The following is an 18,476-nucleotide window of genomic DNA, read 5'->3' as shown; positions in this document are numbered from 1 at the left end:
TTGCGACAAATTCATGTTGTGCACGAACGTAATATTGGCAACGAATATAACGTCTGCGGAAGAGGTGCTAGATATAGAAATACAAGTACACTTTAGCTGCATGCCGATCATGTGATAAATGCTGCCTGCTGTCTGTCGCTTATAAGCGTTACATGCATTTATTGCAAACAATTCTAACAAAGCCCCTTATTTATTTATTGTATTGCTAACTGGACAGAAAATGCAATTCACACAAGTGACAAATCCACTCCATTGAAAAAGAATTAGTCGGAAAACACCAAAAGATGTATAAAACGAAGAAAAAGAAACAGGACTCGTCTGCAATGTGGTGCTATGGAAACCCAATCACAAATATATACATATTTTAGAAATGACTGTATGTGTATGTATGTATGTTCCACATCTCCTCCTACTGGACCGATTTCAACGAAACTTGGTACACATATTCCTATTATCGGAAAACTATCACTGTAGGGGTAAGAACCACATACGACACATACGTCAGGAGATATGACGTCATGAACAATGTAATTCGTCAAAAACGGCCGCATCATGTGACGATATTCCACATCTGCTCCTAAACTAGTACACCGATTGCAATCAAATTTGGTACAAATCTTCTCTAAGGTAATGAATCATTTGCTATCGTAGCAAAACCTACTTACGATATATAGTTCAGGAGATATGACGTCATAAACAATTCTGTTCGTGAATAACCGCAACATCAGGTTTGTGATTTCTATTTATTATGTCATTACTACTAAAGCTATTCGCGAAGAATTTTGCAGAGGATATGCATATATACCACTAAATGTAGCTTTGAAATTATATCATAGTATGACACGTAGTACAGGAGATATGACGTCAAAACTATGAAACGCACGAAAATCCGTCCCACTATGCATGTGGTTGTAATGTATTACGTCTGTAATACCAACTCCATTCGCAACGCATTTTGCAGTTTCCTAATATTCTTCCCGGGGAACATGGAAAATTATATTCTTGTGGGACACATAGTACAGGAAATATTATGTCATGAAGATTGACCTGTGTGAAAACGGAACTGAGATGAATGGAAAATAGATAGCGATAGAACAGGAGGCGATGGACAGAGAGAGAAGAAGCAGATGGACTAAAATAAGACAGGAATGAATACACACCCGGGCAACGCGGGGCACTGCAGCTAGTAACAAATACGTTTTCAAGGTGTAGAGGTGATGTTTGTATAGCAAACCACAAATACGTCCACATACGGTACTGTACAGAAACATCATATTCTGAGCAACCAATGTAACTATATTTACATGGCTATCAAATAAAACAAACACTTTACAAATCAAACACAAACAGATCTTCCTCTGTAGATACGACGTCCCATTACATTATGGATGTGTAATTGTGCAGCAGTTCAAACAGAATCCAGGTTGGTTTGGACACGTTATACACACGTATGGTGTATCCGTACGCTTGCCCCGTGCCGCGCACGTTTTACATCGCTTCCGCATAACTTGCTTCGTCCCTTCCGTTGCGTCCCGCTTTTGCACAACATGTGTGTCTTTACATTTGTTACGCACACCTTTTGTAACGTCCATTGGTGGAAGTAGTCCCTTTATTATTTGTATTCTATAATCATACAAAGTCATATTATGCCCTGAGTATTTATTATATAGGTAATGTGCATTGAACATTAGCATGTCAACTACATGGAAGAATAGTTTCTTTGGCCAGCGGATTGTCTTTCGTTCACATAAATAATAAGACAACATCTGGTCCTGCCTATCGGTCCCAGACATACAACTATTATATCTGATAATTGGCAGTGGTTTCGCGACTATTTGCTGGCGTGCATTCTGCACACGTTCCATTGTATTGGGGTATTCTGTGGAAATATAGGAGACCTCTCGTCTATCCTTCCATTTGCCGATCATTACCCCGTCCGAATATCGTGCTATGGTGTCCCCTTTCCCCAGCTTGGCGCATACCACGTCTTTAGGGGTATTTTTCCTATTTACCCTTAGTGTCCCGGTGCAATGTGTTTTTGCATTCAACAGGGTTTTAGCTAAGGCAAAGCTGTTGTAAAAATTGTCCATGTAAATGTGATGGCCAACATTCACCTTCTCTTCTAACAAATGCAATACTATCTTTTCAGCATGCCCTTTTCCCCCCATATCACCACGCATCCCTGTGTACACAGCGCATTTATTGATGAAGCCGTCTGGGTTATTTAGCATGTACAATTTGATGCCATACTTATTTCGTTTGTTTTTTATGTATTGTCTAAATGACAATCGTCCCCTCCAAAGAATCATTGATTCATCTAAAGAGAGATCCCTACCTGGATAATACACATTACACATTTTGTTGTTGAAATAATTCAATATAGGGCGTATCTTATACAGTCGATCATTTGGTTTCGGTTCTCCTGACTCTGGATTTTTTGCAAAATGCAATGCGCGTAAGATCAGCAAATATCTGTCTCTGCTCATACTCATCGTTATTCCTTTATTTTCGAACAGCGGATCCCTCTTCCAGTAGTCTTGTAGTCGGGCACATTTGACATTACCCATATGTAATGAAATCCCCAGGAAGACACGTATTTCTTCTATACTTACGGGTTTCCAATTACTAATTCTAGAGCCCTCTTGTGTATTTGCGCTCGCAAATATATTCCGTGCGTTATCATTTGTTTCGTCAACTATGAGCTGCAGTATGTCATCTGTAACCAGTAGCCTAAAGAAATCCATTGGCGTATTGCCAGCAGGCTTCATCAGCAAACATTCTGCTTTCGTAAACGGGTGATACTGCATCCCATGTGGTTCTTCATGCCACGTAACACCTGGTTTGCTTACCTCTGCGAGCGCTGGTTCTTTATCGTCGGCGATTTCCTCATCATCGTCGCCCGTATCGTCCGATTCCGAACTGTCACGAAACATACGGGACAGTTCTGCTTCCACACTGTCATCACTGTGGTCTGTTTCTGCAGTCTCCAAATGCCAGTCACCCTCATCTGGTTCGTCCTCTCTGAACTCTACATCACTATCTTCTAACACACGTAGTAACTCATGGGCAGTATATTGGTCACTCTTCCTACACTTTTTCGCGTTCGAAGGCCCCGGTGTCGGTTCAGTCGCCGCCATTGCAAACAATGCACAACACAGACGACAAAAAACGAAAACACACAACTGCAGACAGGAACACGTTACGTGATATGTCGTTGGTTACTTGAACTAACACGAGTGCACAGCCGAACAAACTAAACTGAGAACTCTGCTAGTGAACGCGCCGCTTATATGCGTCAGCCGCAGCGAACATGTTGACGGCGTAGCGTAATGGTCAAGCGCATTGCTCACGAAACAGTCGACCTGGAATCAATCCCAGGTGCTTCCTAATTTTGTGCAATTGTTGTCATTCTTATTTTCCTTGGTTTCGTCAGATTGTTCAACTATTTACCGTAGAATTTAAATACATTCAAGTAGTATATTTATATAACTAGGCGAAAGGTTTAATGAAAATAAAGATTTTAACGATTCTTGTGATTACGTGCGCTACTTTTTATTCATTACGACAGTAGACGTTTTGCCATTTTTATGGTGACATATCATAGAAACATGTGAAACATATATGTTTCACTCTAGGCACATTTTATGAAGGCATTGTTTGAGCAGTTACATTTCTCTGCAACATGCTTCATTGGAAAGCACACTTAATTCAAGTTTTAAAACTAAGGTGTTTCCTCTAATAGTTTGGATGCAAACCAAGCGTACTAGATCATAGGGGTGTCCACAAGAGCACTGAATTGATGCAGCACGGTCGAATGTATTTTAATTGCATCTTCTCTTGATGATACCTCTCGCTGTTGTTGGAGTTATTCAGGGGCACTTTGTAATCTTTTAATTAGATTTTTGACTTGACGATAGAAATATACATCTACCGTAAATAACCGAACACTCTGAAGATACGGAGTAAAATAGAAATGAGAAAACAAAATCAGGACGGACCTGGGATTGATCCCAAGGCGCCTGTTTCGTGAGCAATGCGCTTGACCATGACTCTACGCCAATAACGACGAACAGAGCGCTAAATAGGGTATAGCCTCCTATAGTGCTATCGGAACAACTTTCGAGAGCATGTTCTCCTTTCCTATGGCCAACTCAGGCGAAATATTTCGGGCACGTTATGTGGAGTCCCACCTCTTTCTAGAAACAATTCGGACGAAATCGGCGTGTCCCAGTTGGCGACCTCCCCTAGTGAAAACTCAGCTAGCGAGCGCACCGCTTATAAGTGTTACCCGCACTGGCTTGCTGATCGCGGCAACGCTTATGAGCGTCAGCCGCTCTGGCGTGTTGATCGCGGAAACGCTTATGAGCGTCAGCCGCTCTGGCGTGTTGATCGCGGAAACGCTTATGAGCGTCAGCCGCAGCGAACGTGTTAATTACTTTCTTATAAGTTTTAACACATTCTGCAATGTGTTCATCTTAGTTGTCTTGTCTCAGGTGATTGAGAAGTGTTAGCTTTTGACTGGATACAGGTGTTATCCACTGGCTACTGTTTCTTGGCATGACATTAATTCTTGTCAGTTTTTTTGGAAAACACATCTCAAATATGGATATGAAAGTATTATAAAATGCAGTTTATTTTGAGTATACATTTTCCAGATTTCTTTTGCTAACGACTAAATAAAAATATTAACCTTTTCTGGGTATAAGTGTCTTTTATATTCCCATTTGTATTTAACCACCTCAGGTACAGAAGGATTGAAGCATGTTACTAGTGTGTGGTGGTCTGAAACACCTAAGTTTACGTTTTGTGCCTCAGTAACATCATTTTCGATGTTTGGGGTCTGTGAAGAGTTGATTCATGTGAAAGCTGTTTGGGATACTAAAAACCTGTCTCTTTTTCTTCATTTTCAATTAACAGGTTGATGCTAAAGTCCCCACATAGTAATAAGTTCACTTCATTGTTATACAGAATGTTTGGCACTGCTTCCAAATTTAAAAAAAATGTTTTTGTCGCCTAGTGGTGACCTGTATGTTGATATGACAATTATCTTTTTATGCTTCTCATATTTTAGCTCTATGGCACATGATTCAAAATGTTTCTCGATATTTAGAGGATATGTTTTAGATCTAACTTTATACTGCAACCCAGCTCTGGTGTATATGCACACTCCACCATTTTTACAAACAATGCGGCAATAATGAGACGCTAATTCAAAATTGCTTATATTTGTAAGATTTAATTCACTGTTCTGATAGACAAATACAAGAGAAAGCTGCAAAGTTGTTTCTGGTGACTAACACTTTGTTTTTGAGACACTGAACGTTTTGACTCATTATCGTGAAAGTTTTGCAAGTATTTGTTATTTTGTCAATACCTGGTGACGTGCTGCTTTCTTTCTGACTTTTGACACTTATCTGCAATTTTTCAGGCTGATTTGTCGCAGTCTCTTCCTTTTCTTCATTTGGTGCCATAAAAAAATCAACGCTAAGTGGAGCAGCTGTACTTAGTCTTTGGCTCTTCAGGCAGTGTTGACCAGCTGCCACTGTTGTTGGAAGTTCAGCAGCTGCTGCTGTTGGTGACATGGTTTCTCGTACAATTACTGATTGCTTTTTTTACTGACGTTTTTTCTGCTGGAGGTGGGGCTGCTGCTGTAACTGATGTTGATATAGGTTTAGTTGTTACTGCTGTTTCTTCTGTTGTTGTTGTGGGGGTGGTACTGTTGCTGCAGTCATGTGTGTTGTACTTGCTACAGCTGGCTTTGGTGATTTTACTAATCCTGCTGTTTGTGTTGCAGATATTTGCAGGTGCTTCTTGATTTTTTCCAGTAACTTCTGGATCACAGTTTATTCCCTTCACTGTTCAAGTGAAGGCCATGTGATGTACGAAACCTGTGCCCAACGTTGGTAATATCACCAACACCAACGTTTTTCAATTGCTTGCATGTATCAGAAAGGTCGTTGGCAGCTCTGAACTCCTTGTTTACACAACACCAATGTGGCAAATCGTAGCGGTGGGAAATGGTCATAAAGAGAACATTTGTGTGCGACATGTGAACCAGTTGTTTTCTTAATTCTGAGCAAGCTGCAGATGTTTCGTTTCTGTATATATCGTTTGAGCCGCCAGACAGAGCTGTAAAGTCCCCTAAGATAACTCCATAATTTCTTGGTAATGGATAACATTCATTATTTCTGTGAGGGGCGCTCCTGGCTTGACAAGCTCGTGGCTTTCACAACTGCTGTCTCATTAACACGTCTCATTCCGCGTCCATAAGTACATGTTGTCTTAGTTTGCGAGTCTTCAGGGTGCAGAAAACGTTTGGTTTGGGTATCTGAATGTTTGCAGTAGCACTTACTGTAATTTGGACGTCATATCGGTTTTTTAAAGGAACTGGTGAATTTGGTAACACATTGCTGTTTCCGGTATAACATTTCCATTCCGGTATTGTGTTTTCGGCTTTTTTTGCGACGGACTGAGTTTTTCGTACCGTAAATTGAGCTCTCTTTCGCATACAATGCATATGACGCCATTTTTGCCACCTCTCGTAGTTTTTACACACACTGTAGCTTGTTTTAGTGTTGATACAAGTTCTTGTATCTGAGTGAAATTTATCATACGATCTACTTGCGTTCTGTTGTGTGTCTTTGTCACAGTCGTGTTTTAAAGCCTCTCTCTCCTCCAATAACACAGAGATAACTTGGTTTGAACACCGAACAGTCTTTTCCGTTAAAGTTTTTGAACTAAATCGTGTGCGAGACATTTTGAGCAGAACCATATCTTACGTTTTGGATCTGTATTTACACATTTCTAATGGAGCACAGTTTTACATACCGCGCATATTACACCTTTTGCTGCACGTTTCTCACAGATACAGGGGTCCGAACGTATTATTTAACTTGATTCGTCGTATGACGATGTGCACGCTCCATGTGTGAAGTTTTCTTCATATGTTCTTCTGGCTTCATTGTTCTTTTCCGATGATGTACCACGAAAAACACAAATACTCGTGATATACATCGATACTTTTACACATGTACACTTTTCCTCGTTTGTCTGGGTAGCATTCATCTCACGCTAGGTGAGGAGAACTTTACGTCATAGTGACGTAAATAACCTAAATCGACTACATAAGTGCCTATATCGATCTTTGCGGTTGTACCGATAACGTCAAAGCTAAATGTAAATACATGTGTACAAACAAAGTGACAGGAGTTATCTGTTACACTTACCCCAGTTGAATTAATTATTAAGGTGTAATCCCAACAATTTGGGATGGTATTGTGTGTTTCAGGAACATAATGAATGTCTGAACGAAGGAACCATAACGAAAGGAAAAAAAAAAGCTTTTAGTCAATAAAAAAAATCCGACAAATTTTGCATAAATCGTGTGGATAGAAACGTGAAATAATTAACTATTAAGCTGTAATCCAAAGAATGTGGGATGTTACTGTGTGTTTCAAGAACATAACGAATATCTGAATGAAGGAATCATAACTATAACGAAAGTGTCTAGGCAATTTTAGTCCGATTAATCGTGCATAAATGATGTGGATAAAATCGTGAAATACGTCACGTTGACGTAGGACTCTCCTCACCTAGCGTGAAGTGAATGCTACCCCGTTTGTTCGGACCAGGTAGCATTCATCTCACGCTAGGTGAGGAGAACCCTACGGCATAGTGACGTAACACTACGTCATCGTGACGCAAATAACCTAAATCGACTACATGGGTGCGTATATCGATCTTTGCGGTTGTACCGATAACGTCAAAGCTAAATGTCAATACATGTGTACAAACGAAGTGACAGGAGTTATCTGTTACGCTCATCCCAGTTGAATTAATTATTAAGCTGTAATCCCAACAATTTGGGTTGGTATTATAAAGCAGGACAGCAAAATGTAGGATATGTAAAAGGGAAAAGGTCAAAAAAACCATGGGTCACACAAGAAATGATTTCCAATGTGGAGGAGAGAAGAAAATTGAAAAACAAGAACACTGAAGATGCAAGAAAGATATACCGAAGGTTAAATAACGAACTGCGAAGAGAAACAGAGCAGGCTAGGAAAAAATGGCTAAAAGAGGATGTGATGAAATTGAAGAACTGGACAGGAAGGGAAGATACGACTTACTATACAACAGAGTAAAGACTATGACATGGGAACAAAACAGAGCAGGAAGTGCTACTAAGGAAATTTTGAGTAAAGACGAAGAGGTAGTGTACAAAGATCGTGACGATGTCCTCCAGAGATGGGAAGAATATATAAAAGAGCTATATGACACAAATAGCAAACCAGAAATTCTGGAGCTTGAATCACACAACAGTGTAAGTGCTGAAGAGAAAGGACCGACCATCATAATGAAAGAAGTAAAAACTGCCATTGCTGCAATGAAAAATGGCAAAGCAGTAGGTACAGATACAATACCGGGAGAAATACTAAAATGCTTGAACCACAATGGAATAAGAGAAATATTGAGATTCTGTAATAAAATATATGACAGTGGTGAATGGCCTGAGGACTTTTTGACAACAGTAATGATTCCATTACCAAAAAAACAAGGAATCAAGAAATGCAGCGAGCACAGGACAATCAGCCTCATTTCACATGCAGCCAAAGTGATGTTAAGAATAATTAATAAAAGACTTGAAAAAGTAATAGAGGAGAAAATCTCGGCGAGGAGCAGTTTGGCTTTAGACGGAATACGGACACCAGAGATGCAATAGGGCTCCTACAAATCTTGGGAGAAAGGTTTATTGAAAAAGGAAGAGACCTACATACACTCCTGGAAATGGAAAAAAGAACACATTGACACCGGTGTGTCAGACCCACCATACTTGCTCCGGACACTGCGAGAGGGCTGTACATGCAATGATCACACGCACGGCACAGCGGACACACCAGGAACCGCGGTGTTGGCCGTCGAATGGCGCTAGCTGCGCAGCATTTGTGCACCGCCGCCGTCAGTGTCAGCCAGTTTGCCGTGGCATACGGAGCTCCATCGCAGTCTTTAACACTGGTAGCATGCCGCGACAGCGTGGACGTGAACCGTATGTGCAGTTGACGGACTTTGAGCGAGGGCATATAGTGGGCATGCGGGAGGCCGGGTGGACGTACCGCCGAATTGCTCAACACGTGGGGCGTGAAGTCTCCACAGTACATCGATGTTGTCGCCAGTGGTCGGCGGAAGGTGCACGTGCCCGTCGACCTGGGACCGGACCGCAGCGACGCACGGATGCACGCCAAGACCGTAGGATCCTACGCAGTGCCGTAGGGGACCACACCGCCACTTCCCAGCAAATTAGGGACACTGTTGCTCCTGGGGTATCGGCGAGGACCATTCGCAACCGTCTCCATGAAGCTGGGCTACGGTCCCGCACACCGTTAGGCCGTCTTCCGCCCACGCCCCAACATCGTGCAGCCCGCCTCCAGTGGTGTCGCGACAGGCGTGAATGGAGGGACGAATGGAGACGTGTCATCTTCAGCGATGAGAGTCGCTTCTGCCTTGGTGCCAATGTCGGTTATATGCGTGTTTGGCGCCGTGCAGGTGAGCGCCACAATCAGGACTGCATACGATCGAGGCACACAGGGCCAACACCCGGCATCATGGTGTGGGGAGCGATCTCCTACACTGGCCGTACACCACTGGTGATCGTCGAGGGGACACTGAATAGTGCACGGTACATCCAAACCGTCATCGAACCCATCGTTCTACCATTCCTAGACCGGCAAGGGAACTTGCTGTTCCAACAGGACAATGCATGTCCGCATGTATCCCGTGCCACCCTACGTGCTCTAAAAGGTGTAAGTCAACTACCCTGGCCAGCAAGATCTCCGGATCTGTCCCCCATTGAGCATGTTTAGGACTGGATGAAGCGTCGTCTCACGCGGTCTGCACGTCCAGCATGAACGCTGGTCCAACTGAGGCGCCAGGTGGAAATGGCATGGCAAGCCGTTCCACAGGACTACATCCAGCATCTCTACGATCGTCTCCATGGGAGAATAGCAGCCTGCATTGCTGCGAAAGGTGGATATACACTGTACTAGTGCCGACATTGTGCATGCTCTGTTGCCTGTGTCTATGTGCCTGTGGTTCTGTCAGTGTGATCATGTGATGTATCTGACCCCAGGAATGTGTCAATAAAGTTTCCCCTTCTTGGGACAATGAATTCACGGTGTTCTTATTTCAATTTCCAGGAGTGTATGTGCTTCATCGATTTAGAAAAGGCATTTCACAATGTGGTTTGGGACAAGCTGGCGACTATTATGAGGGAAAAGAGAGTGGACTGGAAAACCAGAAGACTTATAAACTCATTATACCTTAATCAAAAAGTTTCAGTTAAAGTGAGAGGAGAAAGTACAAACTGGATCAGACTAGGGAAAGGAGTAAGACAAAGATGCTGTTTATCACCTACTCTTTTCAACCTGTACTTGGAAAATATGAGTGACCAATGCTCATTAGATGACAAAGGAGTAGAAATTGGAGGAAGAAGAGTAGGGTGCTTGAGATTTGCTGATGACATGGTCCTTCTAGGCACAGGGGAAAAAGAATTACAGGATTTGGTGGACACCATTGCAACTAACGGAAAAAAATATGGAATGAAAATTAACACAAATAAAACAAGAGTATTGGCAATAGGAGGAAATAAGAAAATAAAAATTGTGCTGAATGGAGAAACACTAGAACAGGTGCAAAATTTTAAGTATCTTGGAAGCAGGATAGACACCGACTGGAAGTGCACCACAGAAATTAAAACAAGGATAACAATGGCAAAAGAGGCGTTTTATAAGAAAAGGAGAATCTTCTGCAGCGGTCTGGACAGAGAACTCAGAAAGAGACTCATAAAATGTCTTGTATGGAGTGTTGTTCTATATGGCGCTGAAACATGGACTATGAGGAAAAAAAGACAGAGAAAGGCTGGAGGCTTTTGAGATCTGGACATGGCGGAAGATGGAAAGAATAAGTTGGATGGACAGAGTAAAAAATGAAGAGGTACTGAGAAGAGTGGGAGAGAAAAGACAGTTACTAGATGTAATAAAGAGAAGAAAAAGAAATTGGATTGGGCATATATTAAGAAAGAATGACGGACTGATAAAAACAGTTTTAGAAGGTTATGTAGAAGGGAAAAGGAAGCAAGGAAGGAAGAGATTCCAGATACCGGATGACATGATGGACGGTGCAACATACAGCAGCCTTAAGAAGGAAGCAATGAATCGCAGAAAATGGAGAGGCAAAGGACCTGCTAATATAGCAGATAACTGATGATGATGATTATGTGTTTCAGGAACATAATGAATGTCTGAACGAAGGAACCATAAGTAAAAAAAAAGCTTTGGTCAATTTTTTTTTAAATCCGATGAATCGTGCATAAATCCTGAAATAATTAATAATTAAGCTGCAATCCAAAGAATGTGGGATTTATTGTGTGTTTCATGAACATAACGAATATCTGAAAGAATGAATCATAACAATAACGAAAGTGTCTTGTTATTTTTCTAGCCTGAAATGACTGCTACCCCATTTTCAAAAAAAATCCGATGAATCGTGTCTAAATGCTGTGGATAGAAACATGAAATAATTTATTATTAAGCTGCAATCCAAAGAATGTAGGATGTTATTGTGTGTTTCATGAACATAAAGAATATCTGAATGAAGCAATCATAACCATAACGAGAGTGTCTAGGCATTTTTAGTCCGATTAATCGTGCATAAATCATGTGGATAAAAACGTGAAATAGGGAGAAATTAAAGTGTTTCGTATTTTTATAAAAGCCAATGAATTGTACGTAATTCATATGGGCAGAAACCTTGAGAAACTGAAGTTCGAAGTAATTCCGAATGTTGCTGGAAATATTAAACCATCTAGTTCCATTTAATCTTGCCTTCGTGTTGTAAATCAACTAAGAACAATGAACAGTGCAGATTCAAGACGCACACAACAGTCGATAGGACAACTCGTGAAACTCATGATGACGCGTGCCTACGTCACGCTAACGTAGGGCTCTCCTCCCCTAGCGTGAAATGAATGCAACCCGTTCGGACCTAGTAATCTGCAAATCTACACTCCGCGCCATGTTGCAATGCCTGTCAACAATTTCTGAAAATGTTTGTAGTTTTTGCGTAACAAATATTTTGAACATGGCGATGTACCGATCCGATGCAATTATAATTACAATGTCATTTTCGTCCTCAAACAAAACGAGGCAACTGAAGGTGTTAATACCATTCTGATTTCATACTGTGACTTTGTGTCGCTGTGCAGTGGGTTTCCTTGTGCAAAATAAATAAACTTATGTTCATTAACAAACCAATAAAGAAGGAAATGTGGTTCGTCCAACATCCACTGATTGTTAACAAACTCACTGTTGTCTGCCTTTTCCATCATTCGTTCACATAATTGTTGTTGTATTAGGTGACCATTGAGTTTCAGTTCCTGGACAATCTACAACTTTTTTGGGCGGTAATGCAAATCCTGTACTAATATTCTCTGAACACTTGAACTCTTCAACTGTAAAGAAGATGCATGATGATGGACTGAACGATGTGGGCTTCTTATGACCAGCTTGAACCTCCCATATCTCTGAATCACTCTGCATACTGGTAAAGACCCTTTGTCATATGCTTTATATTGGTTGCAGAGGTTGGAATTAGGCCATTTGGGTGTTGACCTCATGAGTTGCTCAAAAGGCATGTATTCAGAAATTTACCCAGTACTTCGATGTATGAAAAAGAGTAAATCTGAAACATTTGGCCCCAATGTACATAATGCGGCCTGCCAAGTGGAAGAGATGTTCTGAAAATTCACATTAGCTGATCAAATGTAAATATTTTTAATTACTGTTAATGAACTACAAACACCTGTGTGGTTTAAATGACTGACTTCCATGCATTATTTACAGCTTCTAGGTAAAATACTGTAAACCATCCACTGATCCATACCACCCTAGTTGCATTTCAGTTAACTATCTTTGTTCTTCATTACATTCTTCAAGCACGTGACACAATGCCTCCTGGTACTCTGAATATCTAATCAGGTGTAATTAACTACTTCATCTGAAATGCTTATAAACACTACCAAGGATCTCTAGCATCATTGTATGCTCTATTTGGCACTTTTAAGCCCAAAATGAAAAATTTCGGGAATATTCTTGTCGTTCTAGTGACTTTTCCATTATAAAACTACCTGCTCACACATCAATAGTTGATCTGTCAGAGATAGAAAAGCAGATTATAATTTCTATAGAAATATTTTGACACTAGACAAAGAGCAAAGAGAGAAACATAATTTGGAAATGCGGGATACTATTGTCATACCATCATGAATAACAAACTAAAAGATGAATGAGAGAGGAAACTGATTAGACACTAATATAAACTGACATTTAATCAGCTGAAATAATGAAGTCTGCCCATCTCTGTTTACATGTTAAAAGTAAGAAAGATTCAGACGGTAAAAACCTTGAAAATTTTTCCGCATTGATACACTCGAATCGAGCATGCAATAACTAACTTACATATTCTATAACAATGGAGAAAGTGTAAAAGAAGCTACACATAAGATTGAAGTAAAAGTAAAATGACAAAGGAGCTATAAGAAAGGAAAAGGAAAATGTCACTGGCTGACCACTTACAATAAACTTGAATGAGCCAGTTACCCTGTTAACGCATTAAAAACATCTCCCTAAACTGTTGTTAAAAATGGAAAATTCACAAAACTTTAAAACTTGAATCACATTCATTTGAACATCACTTAAAATAGAGGGCAGATCCATCGGCAAATCCACCACAGCCCACTGGTCAGACAATAAAACACAGTCCAATAATATGTGACACACAGTTATCTGTACTCCATATGCACCACACGTTGGAGGGTCCTCTTGTCAAAGCAAGAAGCCATGCATCATATGGCTGTGGCCATGTGAGACAAGTAAGGAGAACTGCGTACATTCTACGTGGCTGGAAGTATGTCCCAGTCATGTTGTGGGCTTTACTATACACCTGTTATTGTCAGTCATTTCGAGGCACTCGCCTTCCCACCGACACTTAAGTTTGTTCCTCAACAGCAAGGTCATAACATGCAAGGGTATGGCACACTGAAAAAAACTGAGGATCACGAAACACCTCCTTGGCTGCTAGATCTGTCCTTTTGTTCCCTGCAATACTCACGTGCTGTTACCAAGCAGAAAGACACCTCCTTCCCCAGTCGTCGTAGTTGGAGGAGGGCATCCTGGACATTCCAGATGAGTTTATCTGCTAGGTACAAATGTTGGAGACAGCGAAGAGCATTTAGAGAATATGAACAACCAAGAACTTTAGCACTGGAAGAATGTCTCATCTGTTGCAGTGCCCACAAGATCACATGTAACTCTGCATCAAAGACCGTAAATTCTTGAAGGAGTTGCACCTTGAGGACACGATATGGGGCAACGACAGAGCAACCAACGGAGTCCCCCTGCTTGGAGGAAGGGCGTTCCAGACCCAGACAAGTAGCAGTATGGTATGCAGGCGAAGTCACAGCTACGAGGAACTTACAAGCCTGACACACCATGAGGAGCTGCCACTGAATGGTGAGTGGCGGTTCCCCAGCCTCAGCACACAGAGTATGGGACTGGTCCTATAATCAGCTCTGGTCAGCGAAATCTCCTCATGGTGGACAGTGTCAGTGATATTCAAATAAGAAGGCATCGCCAATCCATACACCAAGCACCTATACTCCAGCCATGAATGCATGAAGGCCCTATAAAACTGAAGCAGATATGATCTGTATGCTCCCCAACACCTTTGGCTAAGGCACTTTATGATGTTCAGTGCCTTCGGGCTTCTGGCTTTCAGGTCTCTCAGGTGAGCTAACCACGACAAACTGCAAACAAATATGAGGCCTTGAAACCTCGCTGAATGTCTAAAATTTAGGATGACGTCCCTCATATGCACAACAGACAAATTAAAAATACAATGATAATGATTAAAATGAAAACTCACACACATTGGCAGAAAACTGAAACACTGTCTCTGCAGCCCACTCATCCAACCTTTGCAATACAAGTTGCAACTGACAGCTCTCTGTTACAACACAGGAGGAGGAGCAGAAAACAGCAAAACTGTCCACAAATAAGGAGCATTATACCGGACTCTTTACCACAGATGTGATATTGTTTATGGCTATGGCATAGTGGGTCACACTTAAAACACTGACCTTAGGGGCACCATTCTCCTGCTCGAAATGACCTACAGCAAGTTACCAAATTGCGCCCTAAAAAACCGCCGAGATAGGAAAGACCATATGACAATGGGGAGCTGGTCACGAAAGCCCTATTGATGCAGTTGAACGAGAATGTAGTGACTCAAAGTAGTACTGCATGCCTCACTGGTATTGAAGAACAGACCAATAATGTGATGTTTACATAGGAAAGCATGCTGAATAGCCACCTCTAGCAGGGTCAGGTTGCCGACAATAGAGCAGAATCTCCGTAATCCATTATGAGAGTGGCTAAGTAATTGCCTGGTCTCTAATAACCAGAGCAGATGATGGATAACCATTCACTCCAGGGTCTGTCTTACACAGCTCATTAAGGCAGTACACCTGCAACTATTGGGACGTGTGTGGTCCTTCCCTGGTTTGAGGAGAATTATCAATAGTGCCTCTCTCTCTAAGTTGGGGAAGTAACCTGTCTGCCATATAAGATTAAAATATTCAAGGAGGATATCATTTGACAATGCTGGCAAATACCAAAGCGGATTTGATCATGAACAGATGTAGTATCATGAGTATCAGACATGGCTAATACCAGCTCCTGTTTGGAGGAAGAGTAGTTGTAAGTTTTACAACTGCTGGATCTGAGGTCCAATTTTCCCCTCTCTACAGTTGCACAGTGACGACAAAGTGCTGAATCTTGGCTGGCACTGACAGTAGTTTGTGCACGATTTTCTGCCGGGGTCTGAGCAATTTCTCCAGGCGCTGTTTGGTGACATCCCTGTTTCAGCACAGCTGCTATTGGTAAATGGCTTCATTTACCGGAAATCCTCCTAATGTCTTCCCAGACTTTTGTAGAACAAATGGAACAATGGATGGAGTCCAGGAGCGCTTGCCATGACCTTTTATTGCCCTCCTGGATTACATATAGAGCCTTGGCCCTTGTGACACAAAATGCTGTGACGCTCTCTGTTGTCAGGCAGTACTTGAACTGTCAAAGTTCAGCATGCCTGACCCGGATTGCTGAGTGGCACTCATCTGTCTACCAACACACAATTCACCACTTAAGATGACTTCAGAACTTTGGAAAGGATAAGTCAATGACATGATGGATCATCGTGTGATGTGGTCCATCCATCCCTGGACAGACACAGTGTTCAAATACAGCTAGCTGGCTAATAACATCCAGTTAGCCCTGCTGACCGTCTATGTTGGTGGCTTCTCTTCAGGTAGTGCTCAATCCAGCAGGTGAATGCGGATTGGGAAGTGGATAAAAAGAGATTGATGGCTGAGAATAACCCAGTAACAGAGGGGAAATGAGTAAGAATACCTGTGTTGAGTAGGCACAGCTCATGAGATGGCACCAGGCTCTCCAAAACCCGACCCAGAGAGCAAATAGAGGTCGAGCCCCACTACACATGATAGGCATTGAAGTCTCCCTTGACTCTGTCCCCAATCAGGTCATCCTTTTACTGAAGGGTATAGCCCCTTAGAACAGGATTGTCAGCTGCTTTAAAATGGGTTCCTTGTAAACACAGGCACAGGGGGTGTTCTCGCACTAGTAGTTTCAGATCCTCCACGTGTCCTAAACCCATTAATGATCCACTGTAATTTGGAAGCTATCTATCATGGGAGTTGTGCTTTCACCCTGTCTTTCCGCCTAGAGAGGGGAGCCCATAGTGGGTGGGGGCTGTCTTGGGGTGAGATGACTGCCCCAGTCTGCCATCAGACTCCATTAGCTCTGCCTGAACAACACATCAGGTAGTATGATGGCAATGTCATGAAACTGTTCACTTCCCAACTCCATCAGGGGGGATGCTTGGCCTTTGATTTTTGTTCTGGGCAGACTTTGGAGCCACAACCACACTGGAGATAGATAGAGCACTGGATGGTGTACCAGACTGAACCATTGGGGAACAGGGAGCTCTGCAACATTAGTGACCACAGACTTTTTCCACTTTTGGGAGGAAGTGTAGGCTGCAAATTAACTGCAGCAGTAGAAGTACATTGACAATCACAGATACTAGTGCTAACACTAGCTGCCTTTGTCTGTGTAGCAGCACCACTTTTCTGTTCTGAGTGCTTAATAACTGACACAAAAGAGGTAGCGAATGTTGGGGTCTGCATGACGTTATAAATTTTCTGATGGGCCCTACCATAGGGGATCTATCGTGTGGTTTTAAGTCTCCTGTATCACCCATTCTTCACAGAGTATCTTCCGTTCTTCACGAAGACACAGAAGTCCTTACTCCAGATAGGGTGAGCCCCAGAGCAGTTCACACACTTTGGAGGAAATGAACATCTGACTTCTTCATGGGCATTCTTACAACATTTGCCACTAGTGGCTTCTCCCTTACATCCAAGTGTGGTGTGTCCAACTAGCTGGAATTTAAAAAAGCACATTGGATTGGGGACATAGGGCCGCACAGTTAAGCAAAGAAAACCTGCCTTTGTTCTGGGAGTTTTGTGTTACTAAAAGTGAGGATGAACAAGTCAGATTTAATCAGGTCACCTTCCACCCTTTTCATAATATTCTGCATATCTACAACGCCTTCTTGGGGCCATTCAACTTTCAGGTCGTCTTTGAGGATATCCATTAAGTCTCAACGCCTTTACTGTAGTTAAATTGAGTGATCTTCCACTCATTTTGAATCAAATCGTCAATGACATGGTATGTAATGATACTGTCCAGTGAGCTCTTCAACCTCCGAACCCAGGTCCCTACAAGGTTCCCATCCATTTGGTAAACATATTAAACATTTTTCCAAAGGGGAAGTATCAAACTGTCTCTGATCACTTTTGGATACAGTCACTGCTCCAGAGGGGACGGCCGATGACAACGTGAACTTATACGTGGCTCCATATTTTTCTAGTGACACACCTTCCAGTACACCAGTTTAGATTGGCCCTATGTGTGATACACTTAACCCACAAGAGGATTTGCAACTGCATTAGTGCCTTACAACCACTTCCCCCTACATAGTTGACATAACAGATTTCTGTCCTGAGCAGATCTGCAACTAAGTAATCGCATACACCTGGTGCTTTGCTGACACTCCTACTGCAATCGAGTATGTATTATCTCATTGCAACTGCCTGCTGCACTCTCACCAGCTTCCTACCAACATGGAAAAAGATAACAACGCAGCTCACATCACTTATAATGGCCACCTTCATGTTACTGTCCCATCATGGGCAACTGCACAGACATGAGGTACTTTGATGGACCTCCCAAGCTCTCACATGGGCCTACGTTTATGCCCATCTCATTTGGGGACAGGATTCCATCTGG

General features: G+C 42.1%; 1 protein-coding gene across 1 annotated transcript; it reads right to left on the bottom strand.

Moving 5' to 3' along the window:
* Positions 1 to 1,382: 1,382 nt before the first annotated feature.
* Positions 1,383 to 3,137, bottom strand: LOC126088313 (piggyBac transposable element-derived protein 4-like). The gene has a single exon (XM_049906444.1). It carries the CDS (start codon positions 3,135 to 3,137, stop codon positions 1,383 to 1,385), a length of 1,755 nt encoding a protein of 584 aa, XP_049762401.1.
* Between the last annotated feature and the right edge of the window lie 15,339 nt (positions 3,138 to 18,476).

The sequence above is a fragment of the Schistocerca cancellata genome, chromosome 6 (assembly GCF_023864275.1).
Source record: "Schistocerca cancellata isolate TAMUIC-IGC-003103 chromosome 6, iqSchCanc2.1, whole genome shotgun sequence".
In the NCBI taxonomy this organism is placed as follows: Eukaryota; Metazoa; Arthropoda; class Insecta; order Orthoptera; family Acrididae; genus Schistocerca; species Schistocerca cancellata.
This window is presented reverse-complemented; position numbering and strand designations above follow the sequence as displayed.

Excerpts from the sequence above, each read along its gene's own strand:
- LOC126088313 (XM_049906444.1), bottom strand. The coding sequence starts at position 3,137 with ATGGCGGCGACTGAACCGACACCGGGGCCTTCGAACGCGAAAAAGTGT.